The sequence below is a fragment of the Neovison vison genome, chromosome 10, assembly GCF_020171115.1.
Source record: "Neovison vison isolate M4711 chromosome 10, ASM_NN_V1, whole genome shotgun sequence".
NCBI lineage: Eukaryota > Metazoa > Chordata > Mammalia > Carnivora > Mustelidae > Neogale > Neogale vison.
Window position 1 is genome coordinate 45,289,562 of NC_058100.1, and position 18,989 is coordinate 45,308,550.

Genomic DNA, 18,989 nt, shown 5'->3' on the forward strand with positions numbered 1-18,989 from the left:
TGGTCTTGGATCGTTGCTTTAACAAAAGCGACACCCCCTCCCGGCACCCTCTGTGCCAAAACGACCCCTCCCAAGTTGCGGCTATTTAAAAGGAAACAATTAAAAGGATATAATAATAAGATAGGAAGAAAGTGAGTCAAGATGCTCCATTAGATTAGCACTAAAAGGTAAAATACGCAGCTTGCCTGACAGTGTTCAAAATAATGCATTTTATATTTTCATGCACATTAGGATAATAACTTGATGTAAACTGCAGAGTGGGGAGAGAAGAACAAACAGAACTGTAATTGCAGAGAAGAAAAAAAACTCTCACGCTAAGAGTTGTACAATCCATGTTGGGTGCATTTGTCTCCTTAGCAACAAGTGAATGTATAGGGAGCATAAGGACCTCGGAAGGGGGAATGTGTTGCCATCCTCACCACAGAGCCGTCAAGATTTCTGCAACCCCGTTGTCCATCCTCACCATTACACCTGGCAGTTTCTGACCAGCGGGGGTCGTTTAGAGCAAGGGGCAGCAGCGTAGTGATGGATTCCATGGCCCGTGCCATTGACCTTCCAGAATTCCACCCTCCCCCTCCCCATCCTCAGCTGCTTGATGGGCCTCCAGGTTCTTTGGGGGAGTGGGTGGTGAGTGCTTGTGTTTAAAGACATTTTTTTTTCCTTAACTAAATGCCTCCTACATGCAGGAAGGATTGTCACCCAATCACTTGAAAAAAGCAAAGCTCATGTTCTTTTATACCCGTTATCCCAGCTCAAATATGCTGAAGACCTACTTCTCCGATGTGAAGGTAAGGATGTTTTTCATCGGTTGTTTATCAGTCTCTGTGCATGTGGTCGTGATTCAAACTCTTGGAAGTTAGCGGAGATGAGTGTGAAAATCAATCCATGAATACACCTGTGTTTAATTGATGCAATGCATTTGTCTTTTTGTCAAAAGCCGTGCCAGGCAAAGATACCCCATAAGACCAGGAGGCTGGTACCAAGTCATATGGGTTTCCAGTGTGATGTGGGAACTTAGCCTCTTGCTTTGTATGTCTTAGTCACTTCTTGGGAGAAATTTCAGCCAGCCCTGGATGGGTGTGCTTCCCAGAATTTTTTTTTTTCCCCTCCCTCCAGCAACAGTAAACTGTTTTCTGTTTTTGTTTCTGTTGGTTTCCCCATATTTGCGCTTAGGAAAGCAAACTCTAACACCTCTTTTTCCCCCCTGTCGAAAGGAGCGTACATTGAAATTCTCTATGCAGTAGCTGCTTAAAAACAAAAGTGATGATTGTCTCTTATTTACAACTTAATTTGTTGTTGATGTAGAGTACACTGAGCATAAGGAGAATGAATAAAGTGACAGATTCAGGACACATTATTCAAATGAGGATATGAAAGCTGTCGGCTACAGCTGCAGCCTCCCTCGTTCTACAGAATATGGGGACCTCCTGGTTCTGTGTGCGTGTGGATGTGTGTGCGCGTCTGGGTCTGTGTGTGGGTTTTAAGTAATTGTTTGCAACAACTTGATGTTGTGTTAATCATCTGCAACTTTTTAAAACATAGATTGGGTTTTGATGATGATAATCACATGCATGGTATCATTATCCGAGGAACTCGATAAACATTACATTAGCTGAGATTAGTTTATTAGGGTTGGGTGCCTTTCCCCCCCACCCCTTGCTGCCCACCCCCATGTGTACAAGTTCTTATTCCTGCCACTGAGAACTCAGGAGCTGCCAAAGCAGGCTTTTGCCGTGGCACCGCTCCCTCCACGCAGAGGGTTTCAAGCCCCGTGGCCCCGTGGCCGCACTGCCCCCCCCGCTTTTGCAGGCCAACTCATTTTCATTTCCTTCACTCCTGTTATAAGAAAAGTTCTGTTTTCCCTCCTGTTTGCTTTTGAAGTGTGTATCCACTTCAGCCTTTTATCTTCCTCCTTCCCTGGGGGGAGCTCCTTAAGTGGCAGGCGTGTCCCCCCAACTTCCAGGGCCAGCCTTCTGGGCCGGATAGGGAGGCCCAGAGAGGCAGTAACTTGGAGGGCTGGTTGAGGATCGTTCAAGTACAGACAATGTTGAGTGACACGGTAGGCCCAGGAAGAGGGTTTGGATTTCGTGGGGGACCATCTGAAACAGACACCAGGGAGGGAATTTGCCAACTGGTTGAAGACTGGAGAGCTTCTGCAGCCTAATGGAACCTGGCAGAGTTTGGGGGCCGGGAGTGGGGAGCAATCCTTTCAACAACCAAGTTCCAAGAAGAAGGGGGGACATGGATGAGAAGAAGAAAGTGTTACCATGCACCTATGTGCGTGTGTGTGAGTGTGTGTGTGTGTCTAGGTGCCCATGTTACCTCCTCCACTCCTCTTAGTGCAATGATCAGCACTGTTATGATTATAATAAAGACAATCCCTTATATTATTTAGATAGTGCTTTTCCTAAGAAGGAGGCCATAGTGCTTTACATAGCTGCATCCATAGGGATCTCTCACCCACCATTGGAAACGCAGCCCCGGGGGGGTGGAAAGCAGCAGCCATTCTGAGCCAGCAACACTATCCAACAGTACATGTAAATATGAGAAACATTCGTGGGCTGGGGGAGAAGGGCAAGGGTAGGGGAGATTGTTAATCTGTAGTGGTTAATCTGTAATCTTTATAAATACTCGGCAGTGTAAACTGACAAGAAATTGTTCTTCCTCTAGAATGCATCTAGTAATTCAGCTTTGCAAATAATCACTATGTAAATAACAATTAAATACCGGGGTGAATATTTTATTTTTAAAAAAGCACTGATATTCAGATGATAGATTCTATCCATACTCTATCCATACTGGGAGAGAAGGCTGTTAAAGTATACGTGAGTCTGGTTAATTCCCAATTATCCACTCTAATGGAGGGGAAACGGTAGGGCATATAATGCATAGCAGAAAATCACCGAAGGTCATTTCTCTTTTATTTTTGGAATGAATTATACATTTTTAACTTTGCTAATTATGTTTTTTCTTTGGCTAGTAATAAATGAATTTGTATTCCCTGAGCTTATGCTGATGAAATTGGAAAGGCATGCATAGAAAAGGGAAGGATAGTCCAGGCACGGTGTTCCAGAAACTTGGTAGAAAACAATAGCAGATCATGCTTGGACTTTTTAATAGTAAAGAAAATCCAGAATTTGAATGCCGACAGTGCATAGGCTCATATACATGTATATTTATACGGATGTTATAAATGTATAGATACATAATAAAGTGGGTGTGTATATATGTACATACATATACACACATACTTATTTCTAGATATAGATACATAAACGTGGATACTTACTTGCAAGATGGAAATAACTAGGTGTTTCTCTACATATGAATATGCAACCCAAAATTTTATTTCATTGTAGGTAGATTCAAGAAAACCACTACAGAATTAAGAGATCTCTAGAAATTAGGGGAAGGACCTTGGGAATTTATAACAGGAGAGAGCCTATATCACCTGTCTTGAGAAAGACGTAGTCATGTGTCTGTAGACCAAGTCAGACTTCGCCCAGCAACACAAGCTTATACTTGATTGTGGCTGACTTCATCTAAGTGAAAATTCCTAATCCTAGCAAAACATACCTTTCCAAATCATCAAAGTCATTTCATTTCAAATTGGGGACCCCAAGTTAGTTTTGCAAGTTAAAAAAAAAACAAAAACAGGAGAAGTAACACAAGTGGAAAATATTTTGTTTCATGAGTCAAGCATAGCCTAGGTGTCATCAGACACAGTTGGAAGATCATGCTAGACCAAGTGCATCCTCTGATGGGCCCCAGAAGGTGAGCCCAGGCAGGGTGGTACGCCCTGCCTTGCATTTTTCCTTAGGGAGGGATAGAGCTCTTCTCTCTCCGCAAGTGACTTCCATTTGGGCAGGAGGTGAATGCTTTTAAATTATTCTGGAGAGAAAGGGGTGGGGGAACACCTCCCACGATTCAGATGCTGGCTTGGTGAGAGCTGTCCAGCGATGATCTATACGAAGGATGAAACCAGGGCTGACTTGGTTTCATGCCTAGAGTAAGAATCTAAACAAAGTGGCAGGTTCTCACAGAGACCAACTCCATCCCCTCACCGCGACATTTAGCCAGACAAAAAGCTCAGCTCACCAGGGCTTCAAAATCCTTCGAGAAGAGCAAGGAGGCAAATGGACAGGACGTGCAGAGGACTGATGGGGCCCCTCCGTCTTCCTGTGCACCTACTGGGGGCTGATTTTAATGTATCAACTAATAACTCTTAGACCACTAAAGTACAACAGATTCAGTGTCATTTTAGCTTTGAAGAACAGACGCTCCCAGCTTTTCAAGCCGGCAGTGTTAAATGATGTATCTCATCCCCTCCACCCCTTGAGTCAACTGCTGCCTAGCCAGATTAAGGTGTCAGATTGATTTGTTTTATACATCTTTTGACCATGCTCATTGAATATTTAGGAAGTTTCTTCAGCCCATATTGAGGCTGAGATGTCCCGTGGGAAGCATTAATCAAAGTCACAGAGACTCACACACTGTGGAAACACAGCCTCTTTATTGTAGCGATTAGTTTTTGCAGTAACACATTAACACACTACAGAGCTTTCCTTTATAGAACAATTGATCCTTTTCTTGTAAGCCACTACAGAACGGGGGGGGGGGGAATTAACTCTTTAAAGTTTAACACTTTTTCTCCCCCAGCGTGAATATCTAGAAAAGGGGGCGGGGGGGGTGCTGCTGCCTCTGCTTTTCGCCAGCAACTGGAAACAGAACAAATTTCAGTGCACTTCTGGTGGAGGGAAACCCAGTTCTCCAAGCTGTTGTGCTGGTCATTTCACTTGTCTTGTGTCGGGGGGAGTCTGTTGTTTTTGCCCATTCTTTCTCTCTGGTATTTCCATTCTGTGACAATAAGCTTTAAATCTCCCTTTATGTCCCATTCCTAAATAATGGCAAGTGCACTTACTTTTTTGTCCTCCCCCATTAGGTCATTCATGACCATTCTAGAAAAAAAAATACCCTTCTATTTTTTTCCTCTACAGTACTCTTGTCCATAGGAGACAATGTCTTGTAACAATGCAGAAGCCTAATCTCCATGTCAAAGCAATTTTCATTCCCCAGTGCACAGCCTGCTATCATTTTGTAATGTTTTGTTTCTTATTCTAAAAGAATTAAAAAGGAACAGTAAGCCGTCACGGGGGCCTGTAGTCCTTATCTCAGTGTCTGGAAATTTGGACAGTGTATTTTACTGCTGAGATAAAATGGAAAGAACTCCAAGTTCAGCAAATCGTAATGGGTTTAAGTTCTATTGAAATCGGCAACCAGAAGATCAGATAACGGGGGTCCTTCAGTTGTCTTTTTAATCGGGTTCCCCGCAAGGCTGAATAGAGACAGAGCAGACACACAGAGTGAAAATATAATTCTTGGATAGGTTAAGTACATGTTTGAACTCTTGCAAGCAGAAGCGATTTGCTGATGACTTAATCATTTTCTGGTCAATTATCTGTAAGGGCCCTTGCAACTCCATGGCAATTATGATGCAAGGTGGCCTTTTGGGAGAAACACCAGTCTTCCTGCTTCTGTTTCCTTGTTATGTCCATTCCCTGCCATAAATTTTCATTCATTTATTATCTTTGCTAGTATAGAAACAACTTTCTGTGTAGTAATTACAGCCCCAGTACACACTTTAGCTGTCATCTTGTTGGGAGTCTGGATGTTCTCATGGCCGCTGTTTGATAAGTGGTCTTTGTTGATTTTTGATGAATGTACATCTTTTTCTGGGGGCCCAGGGAAGGGAATGCCTGTGATGACAAAAGGTAGGGGGTTGTCTGACAGCCTGCCTGATATAAAGCTATGGATTTATTGGTTTTGACTTGGCAAGTTGAGATGCATCTGTCCTTTACCGCGAACAGAGGACTGTCAATAAGAATGGTATCATTTGCAGTGAATCCAGGAAGACATCTTCATTTAAAAGGTCATCAGGAAACCTTGGTAAACAAAGTTCCAAAGCCAAATCACGTTATGGTAACTTGGCATTTAAAAAAAAAATGCAATAAAGTGTCCGTCTGGGCCGTCTGTGTACTCTTGTCTTAACCCCTCCTTCGAACGCATAGACTCCAACAGAAAGGGGCGTGGGTCTTACCCAGCACGGGCTGTAAGAAGTGTGCGAACAGGCACAGTGGTCTGGCCAGACAGAGGTGAGCACCGTGTGCAAACAGAAAGTGGAGTCACAGCCGAATGGCCATGGGGATCACCCATTACCAAAACATAGGCCGATGCCAGACTCCTCCCCTTTTGTGTGAAAGTTGTTTTCTGGCATTGCACGAGGCCATCGTGTGATGACACAAATTCTCATTAAAAAAAAAAAGAAAAGAAAAATCACACTAGTGGTGAAGTCATGTGGCTCACCATCTCTGGTACAGGTTTCCCCCGCTACCCAAAAGTAGAGCGTTCCTACAAAACTTCTCATAAGCCCAAATGACGGAAAGCCAAGGACCAATTATTTCCATCAATTTATACGGAAAACACGTTGAGCCTTCCCAGACCCAAAAAAATAAGCTCTCTTAGACTTTTCTGATAACCTAGGACACTTCTTGATAGCAGATGCACAAAATAAATCAAGATAAAGCACAGATGCTCACAGACACAGTGCAAAGCCATGGCGCCATGATGCTGAGATACTGAGCCTGGCTCCTGGAGAAGGTGCTTGGGGAGGGGGCCCCTCTCGCTGCTCGGGGAGCGTGCCACCACCCTAATGGCTCGCTGCAAAGCTGAACACCGTTTGCCCTTGTTGCTTTGCTTCTGAAAAGCAGATATCCTTTCTGGATTTCTTTCGGTTCGTGAAACCGGGTACCAATGTAGGTCTTTTCGTAAAAGCAAAATGGTGGAACGTGAACTTTTGAAAAGCAGGGGAAGCTGTACTTGCAAGTAATTACTCTTCCCAGCACTCTGTGGCTTGAATGCATTTCCATAAAAAACTATATAAATGCTGTTTGTTCCACTGAAAGAGGAAGAACGGTGTTTAGAATAAGATATTCAGCTTCTTAAGGAAATTCAGATTTAGGACGTGAGTTTTCCATTGGAAATGTGGAGGACCGGGAGGTGATTTCCCAGGCTGATAGGTTTTATAATCTCTTATACATGTCCTACTGCTTTCACCCCTCCTGCCACCATTTTGGTGGAATCCAGAACATACTCTGTCCAAGTAAGGAGGACATGAGAACTTTAAAAAGACTTCAAATGCTTAAAGAATAAATGAAGAAAATGGCCATGTTCTTATCCTTTCCAACATTTAAATTTGACAGTTCAACAGATGCATTACCTCTCAGCTCATCAAGTGGTTTAGCAATTTCCGTGAGTTTTACTACATTCAGATGGAGAAGTACGCGCGTCAAGCCATCAACGATGGAGTCACCAGTACGGAAGAGCTGTCTATAACCAGAGACTGTGAGCTCTACAGGGCTCTGAACATGCACTACAATAAAGCAAATGACTTTGAGGTAGGAACTCATCTTTATTGTTTGGTCATCTCCCTTTTCTTTAAAAAAAAAAAAAAAAAAAGAATTCATTTTCTTTGGCAATGTCCCCAAATCTGTTTTAGTCTTGGTATCTCACACGAGCATCCCACAATAGGGGAAGAGGTGAGGCCAGAAGAAGGAGCCTTCACTCCGTGGGCAGAGTCCTGGGGGACTGACCCACTCCTACGTCCTTTCCCATTCCCCGGCTCTGCTGCTTGCATGAAGAACCATGGGCCACAGAAAAGGGAACCCAAGAATTCAGAGAAATTATAGCAAGGAACCCATACACACTGACTCCCCTTTCCAGGGAAGAGGTCCCCACTCTAACAGGCCTTTTTGCTCTTAGGTTCCGGCATGTCAACTGAGCGGACATAGGCTATGTGCGATGATGGCTGCAAATATGGTTTCTAGATAGGTCTAGAAAGGTGGCTGGGGGAGTGATTCTGTGGTTTCTCCTTTAATCGGCATTTATTTCCTTTATGGAAGAAATGGTACGAGAATTTGCTTAGTATGTATTAATGAGAGAGCCATCCACATCTTTTTATGGTTTTGTTTCTGTTTTTGTTCTTTTGGGGGGAGAGCCTAGGGTGTTTATATCCCTATGTGTAGCTTCACAAGCATGCCGCTCTTTGTTCATACACATACCCTTACACACACACACACACGTATCTACAACATGCATATTCTAGATACACACAAAGCAGTGTAGATGATTCCCAGAAAGCAATGGCTACACAACAATGAAGGATGCATGGCTATGAGTAAGGTGTTTCTTTACGGGCTAATGCTGTGCCTCAGCAAACCGTTTTCATTGCAACGTGATGACTCGATGCGACAACACTAGCGAATCTCCCAGCCCTCACAAAAGCATTTTGCTGAGCCCTGCTGGCTGAGGCAACAATAGCGAGAAGTGGGAATGTGGCAGAGTTCTGCAGGCTGAACCCCTGGTGGTGAGTGTAGACAGGCTGTGGGTGGCTTGCCTTGTTGGTCCTTTTCTTGTGTTATCTTCAGGATAGGAATGTTCTTCTCTGCCATTGGCTCCTGCAGGGGACCTTGTGTTAATATTCATGCTTTCCTCACATAGATAGGTACCCAGAAACACCCAGGAAGTTGGCTACTTCAAAGGAAGAGAAGGGCATCTTGGTCTAGACTGGTCAATGAAAGGGACCTGCCCTTTCCTTTTGGGGCTCTTCTCACATGGGTTTTGGCATGGGAAAGAGAGTGCACATCAGTGATGGTGGCTGACCATGCAGCAGTGGTGGAAACTTAGCCACGGGGAAGTCGTGGTTTTCCCTTGAAAGTTTGAACGCTTCTACTGTAAGCCAACATATCTTTGGTATCCACAGTGAAATATGTGTTACGAGCAACGTTGCTCTTTGGCTGAACACATTACAAGTGGGGATCCTTCTTGCATTGCTTCTCCATTGTAAAGGGTCCATGTTTTAAAGTCTGTTAGAGAGCTCAGGTTTACACTCAGAGTTTTGACAGAACTCTCTCAGGATTTCTTCTAGAGCTGACAGATTGGACTAGGGCTAACCATTTTAAAGAAATCCTATGAAGACTTTTCATTTCTTTTTCTCCCCCTTTCTGTTGAGTCTGTTGCTCTAAACTTTACCCAAAGAGAACTCAACTGTATGCTAGTGAACTCTTTACAGCTGATAACGGCAAATATTTGTTCGGCGACGTGCGTCAAGCTTTCTAAAAGAATTGCCCAAGATTCGCGCCATGAGTTCTGCATTTTTGCTGTGTAATACACTCTGAGATGACAAATCCTCATGGTGCACGTTTGGATTTTTAAGGTTTTTAAATCTTACCTGGTTGGAACTTAAGCCCCTGCTCACAGCGTAAGGGCCAAAATGATACAAGCAGGGGCGGCTGGCATCGAGAAGTACCCAACACGCTGTTCCATTTAGCAGCATCTAAATCCTCCCTTAATGTGATTAACATCTGATATTTCTCTCTTTGTGAATCATACCCACTTCCAGCCAGGACACCTCTCCTTTATCTGCAGTGTCTATTTTAAGACTGCTTCAGTGCAAGGAGTATGGGGCCCTGGGAGCAGTTTTGTCACTTCTCATGTGACTTCAGACAAGTTATTGGTCTATTCTGGGTCTTTTCCTTCTTCAGTAAAACACTGGGATCTTTCCAGAAATGCAGTAAGACGCAGAGCAGGAACATGGGTTCCGCGCTGTCCCCGCCACTCGTCCATAGGCACAGACGTGTACACGCACGCCCGCCGCCACAGACGGTCGCTAAATAGATTTTCATTTCGCCTCCCAGTTGGGCTCATTTACTAACAGAAGCTTTGGATGAGATGGTCCCTTCCCTTCTGTGCCTTGGTGCATGGAAGTCAGTGCTTAAGTGAGACGCTCAAAAAGCCACTGGTCTTATCCGTGTGGTTTTACCACTGCCGGCGGCGGCCGCGAGCCACAGCAGACCCCAGCACCTTGAGCAGAATATCTCAGCTGGTGCTTTGTGCACTCCTTGACTTTTGTATTTAACTTTCTTTTAAGATCAAGTAAAGTGAATCTGTGGTCTTATAGGAGCAAGCAAAGAGGATGGCCAAGTAGAGAATGGTACATCTTGTGGGGTTTTTTTCTTTCTTTCTTTTTCCCTAATTTTTAGACAGGGATGGAGCATGGTAGAGAGACTTTGAAGTTATGGCTACATGTTGCCCAAAGATCCAGTCCGTTCCGAGGACTATCTATTCACCCAATGAAATGTTAGTTGGTCAAATAACAAAACAGCTTATTGGTGGCATTTTTAAGTTTCTCAATCTGTTTGTGACAACAATAAGATAGCTAACGTTTATTGGCTGTACTATGTCCTGGGCACTCTTCTCAGTGTTTTGTCAGTATTAACTTATTTAATGTGAGCAATAATAACGCTGTGGATGTTACTAGAAGAAAACGTTTAGTTTGCCTAAAGCCTTACCCTATTTTTTAAGTGATTCTAAACTGGTGGGAACAGGTAGAGCCAGGGAAAGAAAGAGGCTAACGCTTTCCCTCCTTCACCATGACTTTCTTCTTTCTTTCTCTTCTGCTACTTGTCTTTTTTCAGCTTTGTGCTCTGTCTGTCTCTGCCTCTGTCATAAGCTGGCTGGCGGCACCTCTGTCCCCGCCTAGCACCATCCCCCTCCAGCCCCTGCTGCTCCTGGCTCTCAAGGCCAGAGTGGTTGCTGACCCCTGGCCTGCAGGAAAATAAAGCAGATGGGGAAGGTTATCACTAGCGAGGAGGGAGTGGCTTCAATCTTCTCTCCTCCTCTGGACCCCGCGTTTCCTGGCCTTTATGAGTCAGGACCTTCTAAGTGACAGGAGGGCTTGTTCTGCCTTTTGTATCAGTTTACACAATGGCCAAGATTCTTGGCACAGCACTTAGTGTGGTGAGAGCTTGAGAAGACCCAGGGGAAGTGGGAGAAGACCCGGAGGGGGAGGGGCGCGCACCACGCGCCGCCGCCCTCAGTCTGTGCTGGAGGAAGGAAAGTTGGCCACCTCGCACTGGGTGGGGCATCTCGCTTCTGAAGGTGAGTGTGTGAAGGTGTGCAGGAAAGGGGTGTTTAATTACAGGCTGCATCTTTCACTCCTACTTCTCACGTTTAATGAGATTGGCAACAATAAATTTGTCTTTCCAGGTGTTATGGTATATATTTCCATGCTTGATTCTCACTTCCCTTTGAAGAGGTTCCAACATCTTTTTATGGGGAGGGAGAGGAGGGTTGGGATCCCTTCCCAGTTTTTAAATCATACTGATACTTCTGACTTCAGGGGCCGATGAGTTGGATTTTATTACTTTTTTGTTTCCCTCACAACTGGGGCAGGAAGGAAGGTAATGCTGGCTGTCAATTTCCCTGTCATTCTCCGGTACTGGGAGGAGGTAGCTCTCGCCCCTCCGTGCCCGGCCGGCATCCCTCCCAGGCCTGCCAGTGCCAGGCATTTACCTGCAGGCAGGGTCCAAGTGCCCTATGAGTGTCCCTAGCTCCGCCCCTCCCCAAGACCCAAGTGTGGGGATGGGAGGCTGAGAAAGAAACAGAATGGGGGGGACTTGACTCATTGACTAATGGGCTCCTACAGGCCGTCTCCTAAGACACTGACACCCCACCCAGCAGATGCCCCATCCCAGAGCCTGCGGTTCAACTCTTTTCCAGGCGTCCCATGACCGGCAAGAAGGGTGGTTCTGCGGACCCACCGCTGCCTTGCCTTGCTTTGCCCTTAGAAAGCGAAAATAACCCCCCAGCGCCCCTCCCGTCGCACCCCTACCCCAGACACTGAACAACACGTGCTGAACACGTCCTCTCTCCCCCTCCCACACCTGCCCCTGCGCCCAGCCCTCCCGCTTCCCACACATCCCGCGTTGAAGAAGATTTAATGTATTTGGAAGTCTTTCATTCACATTGTCATCTCTTTAAAGAAAAATGAGGACAGGTGGATTTAGGAAGCGTTTCCCTCCGCTCCAAAGAGATACTTAAATATGAGTGATCATTGGGGAAGCTGGCACACGGGTGAAACCCTCTTCCTGCCGCTGCTGTCTTTTGGCCTCGCAGCCGCGGAGCCGGTTGAGGGATCACGTGACCCACAGCCTTGGTGGGCGGCAGGAGGAGAAGACGCTCTTCCCATTTCTTCCCCTGCCAGTCCCGCCACTGACAAGCCAAATTGATCTTTTAAGAGACTAAATGAATGTTCTCTAAATATAAGTAGACACATGGCTGTCTGGGAACACATTCCTGTACAGAAAGAGGGCCTGAAGAGTGAGGGAGAGGACGGGAAAAGACGCCGGCTCCGAGGTGGGCTGGAAGGGGTGGGGGGCAGGGGGTGGGAGGGGTGCGGGGGGCAGAGGCAGGATTGTGCGCGCACGGAGCTTCGTTTTTGCACCACTGTCCTTTTGGGATTCGAGGTGTTGATCAGTATAATGAAGCGGGACCATTGATTTATCATCTGTTTGGTAATGTCGTTGCATTTTTAGCTCCCTGTGTCTTTTTTGTCATTGGGTTACATTCAAGCACAGTAAGATCAGCTTTAAAACCTCCTTACTCAACAGCTTTATTAGTTATAGCATTCCATGACCTTTCTCAACATTCTTAAAGAAAAAGATACAGTGTAACGTCGCTTCACTTTGCTTATTGTCCTTTGTTGGGGTGAACAAAGCATTTTCCACAGTGGCTATAGCACATAATTATACAACTTTCAATGGCAGTGTCTTGGCACATATCAAAGTTCAGAGAAGCCTTTAGAAAAAAAAAAATGTTTTGTGGCAGCCTAGGGAGGGTCTCATCTTTCCTTCAGAAAATAGTTCAAGGCTCTTCTGTCAAGCTTCCCTACTTAGAGCTTTTTCTCCTCCTGCTTCATAAAGTTTAAAGCGGATTCAGTGGAGTTCTATGATCTATTTCCTTTGAAAGATTGTTCCTCAGCACAGAGAGGCCCTTTGACTTCAAGAGTGCACAGATTCATGTCTTTAGGTATCATATGTCTGACCTTATCAGTTACTCCATTTAATGTCGGAGAAAAAGTCTCAACTCTTTGTGTTTGTCTGTTTTGCCTCTGTGAAATGATTTGGTGAAAAGACCATCCTTTTTAACACACCACTGAGAGGCCGTTTCTGCTGCAACCTACCCTGTGGCTTTTCTCTCTTTAAAAAAAAAAAAAAAAATTGTCCTTGTGTTTTGTGTATGGATGAGTTCACAGTGAGAATAGAATTATACAAGGGCAGACGCACACACAAAAAAAATCTTTTGCTTTCCTCCCCCCCCCCAATGATCTATTGGCTCTCTTGGTGGCTCTGCCCCAACAGGAGAAGGCATTTAGCAAGCACAGAGGTGGCAGCGTAGTGCTGGGAAGGCAGTGGGCTTTCCCTTGCTTCGACCTACCCCTAAGGCCTTCATAATTAATTGTCCTTCAGAGATGAGGGAAGTTCAGAGACAGTGTGGGGAGTGATGTCTATTGTGTGACATTCACTTCTCCTTGCCTCTGCTCTTTTTTTTCGTCCCACAAAGGGTTATCAATAGGAGAAAGGGAGCAAGTTCTCTGCGGAGAGCCGCCGCCGGTGGTGGTTGGAGCTTTCGGTGGGACGTTAGCATTGTGTTCGGCCCATCCTGGCTTCAGTGTCTGGAGGAGTTCTGACAGCCTTTTGAAAACCAGCCTGTTTATTTCGTCTGGATGAAACAAACTCATTTAGCCACCTAAAGCTTGTTCAGAAGTTGGCGATCCCTTTTCACGTGGACGATAATATTTTAAATCAAATTTCCTCAGCCTCCTCCCACCCCCGGATTTGATTTCACTGGAACCCGTTCGGTTCTTTTTCAGCCGCGGGGCAGCAAATGTAGAGCTCGTTCCCTCATTTCTCTTAAGTGTCTCGGTATAAATTTCCAAGAGTGAGTGTTTCTGCAACCGGTCTTTTTGGTGAGGCCTAGGACTTTGGTTCTGGAGAGTAGATCATTCTCGTTTGAAAATATTGTGTCACCTTCAGTGATAGCCTTAAGCCAATCGTCAGTGCTATTTGGTAACATGACACAAAACAATGCAATCTGTGTGCCCCCCCCCACCACCACCCCTGCTTTTTTGGCTGAGACACAAACTGAAAGATTCAATGTAGAGACAGCTATTCGAGAAGTAAAAGAGGAAGGCCATTAATGATTATTATACTTCTGTTCCTGTTAAATAGGGTGAAGCCAAGAAAAACAAATATAATTGTTCTTCCAAAGAGCGGTTGAACGGGCACATTAGAAAGGTTTAAGATCAGTTCGCTGTCGGGGGCACAGGGACGTCGAGGCTGAAGGGGACCATCTCTCAAGGAAATCTCTGGGTCTCTCAAAGCAGCTCCTCCTGGAGGAAGGGACCCATCACGATGGCCAGAAGTGATTCTGTCCCCGTAGCCTCCTTGAACAACTTTCCCCACAGACCTTTTGGTATTTAAAGAGAACCTGTGTATGGAAGTTGACACAACTAATATAGTCATACCAAAAAGGGGGTCATAAAAAATTAAAGTTATTCTTATAAATCTTTCATCAGAAGCAATGAAAAGGGACGCGAGGGTAGTCTCGGTCCTTTGTGCTGCAAGCTCTTCTTCCGGGCTCTGGGCTATTGTTCTCGCAGCTCCTCAAACAGACTTTCACTTTCACACTGACAAAAGTCACTTAAAAGCCAGACAGCTGTACTAACACACCCACCTTAGCGAGCGGGAGCCGCGGGCAGGTGCTGAGCCCTCCGCGGGACCTGGTTTCGGATGGGTGGGGGCCGCCGCCTCCCGCCCGCCCGCTGCCCGGGCCCTCGCACCCAGGGGGGCCACGCACGGCCCTTTCATGTCCTCCCCACCCAGGTGCCCCCAGAGTTTTCTTGCCTTCTCTTCACGGCCTGAAACACGGACGTCCCTGATCGTATTGATATCTCAGGTGGGAGGGCCGGGGCCAGGTTCGAGAAAAGTTTGAGCCCAGAACTTGGCAGAAGACGGAGGGAGAGTGTCTCAAAATTCTCTCCTTCCACTTCCCCTTTGCTTCTCTTCCTTCTGCCTTTTTTCCTGACAGTCTGAAGCTCTCATAAGCTTTTCAAATTGCTGCTGCCTCCTTGGGAGCAGCTTGGGTCAGAGGAGAAGCACCCACCGGTGCTTGGGGGACAAGCCTTACCTCGGGATCGAAGATCCAGCTAGAGACAGCGAGGCTAGGTGGCTCTGCCTGCCTCCCAGGCCTCGGGGCAGCCGCCGCCATGGGCCGTGGTGAGTCCTCCCTGTGTGTGTATTACAGGCCCCCCCCTCCCCTGTCACCTTGTGTACAGTCTGGTCTGTGACACTGATGGTGATTATGTCATTATTTTGCTCTGGGGGCCCTGGCACATCTGCAGAGCCCAAGCACATCTTCTTTGTTGCGCTGGCAAACATCCCACACCACAAATGCTTCATTAGCCCGGCTGCCGGCCTCCTTGCCAGACGCGAGTGCCCAAGCCCAGGCGTCTCTCTGCTCCGTTCTTTTGTGTCGCTGATGATCATGTATTCATCTTCCCGGTTCTTCCCCATTTTCCTCGACTTCTGAACTCCAGATGTCCCAGTTTTCTTGCCCAAATCACTCTGAGGTCCACAATGAGAAGCAGGGCGACTCTACCCCTTGACCCAGCCCCACCCCCTTGCCACCTTCCTACTTCTCCATTCCCCAGATGGATGGTGACTTTGAATAGCTCCCCAACACGAGGGCTGACATTTTCAAACTTACAGTTTGCCCAGATACCAAGGGACAGCTCCCGGGGTCTGATGGTAGATCGGGCTGGGATGGGGAGTTATTAGATACCGCTTGTTGGACGGATGCCTTTCTCCTGCATGCCACTCCTTTCCTCTCCTTGGCTCCTTTATTTGCTTTCTACACATTGCCACATTTTACCAATTTTCAGAGAGCAATCTCAAATGCGAGTACAGGAAGATTCTTCATGCTCCGCTGTGCATGTTATGGTCGTCTGAAGGTTCTTTTTCTCTGAATGGAATCGTCATCTCCACTTTACCCCCTACCAAAGTCCCCTGCCTCCTTCTGCGGCCTTAACCTCCCCAGCCCCAACAGTGACCTATTATTAGATAGTTAAAGTGATTAGCACTTGGATCTTCTGGAAAAGAGCTAAAACATTTCCCTTCAGTCTTATCCTGTGTATTTCACAGAACTATAGCTTTTGTGAAGGTGTGCTGGTTTCTCCATTAACTGCAGTAAATTCCCAAGTTTAATCTCTTGGGCTGTGATGGGTGCTTCATAATTGGGATGTTTAATTTCCCCTTAAATTTGAAGTAATTGGTCTGTGTTACCATACTATCAGTAACTTCCCCAGTAGAGAATTTAACCAGTTGTTTTTTTTTTTTTTATCTCCAAACTACCACAACATAAGATACTTGAAATGTCTCTATCTTTGAGTAAGACAGATTTTTTGTTTTAAGGATTAAGTTCATATTTTTATGGAAATCATGGTCAGACCCTAGGACAGAGACACTAGCAAAGAATAAAGAAAACTCCCTGCGAGGAATGAGTTGTTGTATTGTACCAGATCCGAACACGTTCCAGTCAGAGCCCCTTTTCAAATATTAGGAACGATCTGGCTGGGAGAGTGAAGGGAGAGATGGTCAGATCTGTTGGCTACCCAGCCCCCTGGGCAGAAAGCCCGTCAGGAGAGGCTGGTACCTGTCACTGTTGGAATCATTTTCAAAAGACTCAGGATGTCCCTAGAACATTCCCAAGCTTCCATTATTAGCTCATTATGGTTTTATCACCCATGGGTTTATTTAAACCTTTTTTTTTTCAAACCTAACTGCATTCTCAGAGTATACCACTCCTCAAGATAATAATTCTCTAAATTTATTACCTGCTGTGAAAATTGTATCTTCTTTTTATGGCTCTTAAAGTGATTTCCCTGGAACTCCAAAGGGATCTCCCTTGTTATAATATCCTGGGATTTGTGAACAGGACTATGGCCATATTCTCCATTTCCTTTCTGATTTTATAGACTTTGATCATTACTCCCTCTTAATCTTCATCTCTCCAGATTAAGGGGTTCTAATCCTTTTTAAAAGTCTAATCCCGTACAGTAAGTGGGCTGCCCGCGATCATTTTTGCTGCCCTTCTGTAATGCGTTTCTGGCGTGACTGTGTCTTCTCGAGGGACGGTTACACTTAGCAGACCACGGGACCTAATTCGAGCTATGGCAGGCCACACTGTGGTTTGGTGGTTGTACCTCTCTCATGCACACCCACTGTGATTTGTTTTGTTTGTCCCAAAAGTTTATCCTCAGAAGTTGGATTTCTTGAGTAACATCTCAGTAGCGCTTTTTGGTTAAGATGGTCCCATGAAAACAATTGATGAGACTTGGCAAGTATTCTTATTCTGGCAAATCTGAATGTGTCTCCAGGACATAGCCAGCGAAATTAAAAAAAATTAAAAAAAAACAAAAACGGGCAGGTCCACCATGCTATGTTGTCAGGATGTTTTCAGTGTTCTTGTAGATGAAGTATCAGGGTATTTGAGATCATGAAGACATGACCTTCGTCTTACGCTTGAGTCTTTAAAATGATAAAACTAGGGCAAGAAAGCTCTGGCCTCTGAATTATTCTCAGGAGGAAACAAAATGTTTACTTATAAGTCAGTGTTATTTTATGTGAAAGCATCACCTTGAGATCTTAAGAAGGAAATCCTTTGGGGGAGTCTTTGCAATGTCAGTGGTCGTGAACTAATAATAGTGCAGCATGGATTCTGGAACTGGCTCCTGGGGTCCTTGAAACCCTTGAAACCCTGACAAGTATGTTACCCTTCCTGTGCCTCAGTTTCCTCGTCTATTAAATGAGGAAAATAATAGCAACTACCTCACAGAGTTGTCTTGAGAATGACATGACTGGACATGATGAACTTCACACAAAGTAGGTGCTGTAGAAGCATCTGCTTTTATTAATTCATGCAGCCAAGTAAAAGGTACCTTGTTGCTGTTATCAGTAGCTCAACTCTTGCACCATTTCCTGCTGACCCTAAATAGGCAAACAAACAAATGAGCAAACAGGGAGTTCTCATCAGAATTGGGACAAAGAGTCAATGCAAAACTGGTTTTAAAAAGAGAAAGGGAGTCCTCCTGCCCCAGGTGTGGCTGTAAAGGTGACACCAGCCTGGAATGGGTCCAGGATTCCGGAGTCATGGGTTCCAGATGAGAAGGGCAGCAGTGAGGGGATGGGGTCTGGCAGAGGGAGCACCGGATTGGGGGGGGGGTCTGCCTCTGACAACACCTGCCTCGTTGAGCTCTACTTTGCTCACCTGTCAAGTGATAAGATGAGACACGGAGCTTTGTTCTATCTCTGAAATTCGGTGATTCTAGAAGACCTTCCGCGTTCTTGAAATAAATCCTGGGCACGAGACAAAGCTTTCAGCAGTGACTGTGGAGCCCCTAGGAATCCAGATGGTGTCCATGTAGGGCCACTTCTACCCTTGTGGTTCTGCTGTGGCTTAATTATCTCAGTGAAAGTCTCTAGGGTGCCCATTGTGGTGTTCTCCCAAGGCTCTCTTTGCAGATCTGAATCTCAACAGTGCCCTTGGAGACGTGGCAACTCCCGTGCTGGGATTAGAAAGACTAATTTTTTACATTCATAAACATCTATTGACTGAATTGGCACGATCGTTATACTCTGCTCACTTTACGTGTTGTGTTGGCGGGGGCAGCTGAACAGTGAGGACATTTGTGCCGAAGCCCTCACGCAAGTGGGTTTTCTAGGAGATGGAACAGAACTGAACAAACTGAGAGAGGGCGTGTATACCTGTCCCACCCGTATCGCACTACGGCACATCTCCCCCAACCATCAGAATTTGCGCTGTGCGTGAACCTCTGTCTAAGATACAACATCTGCCCTCGTTCAGGACAGAAAGGGCTGTTTTGGATAACTACCTTCACTACTGGGCTGGGTTGGCAATTTTTGCAAAAGCAACACCACCTTTTCTTTTAAGGACTCCCAATATGGTGGTAATCTTGATCGTTAAAGTCTTTCCCAGTGGGATTTGGTATGTGTTCATGCGTTTCTGGTCGGTAG

The 18,989-nt window shown here is 45.6% G+C and overlaps 1 protein-coding gene across 6 annotated transcripts in view; it reads left to right on the forward strand.

Annotated features, from left to right (window-relative positions):
- Positions 1-18,989, forward strand: part of PROX1 (prospero homeobox 1) — a 52,030-nt gene that overhangs the window by 16,149 nt on the left and 16,892 nt on the right. For 4 of the 6 annotated variants that reach the window (XM_044267186.1, XM_044267189.1, XM_044267190.1 and 1 more), the window contains 2 exons: positions 681-788; positions 7,260-7,827. In XM_044267186.1, coding sequence (XP_044123121.1) covers positions 681-788; positions 7,260-7,745 — 594 coding nt within the window. In that variant the 3' untranslated portion in view covers positions 7,746-7,827. Of the gene's footprint in view, positions 1-680; positions 789-7,259; positions 7,828-18,989 lie in introns of those variants that run through there. The other 2 variants (XM_044267191.1, XM_044267192.1) reach the window with 1 other exon arrangement.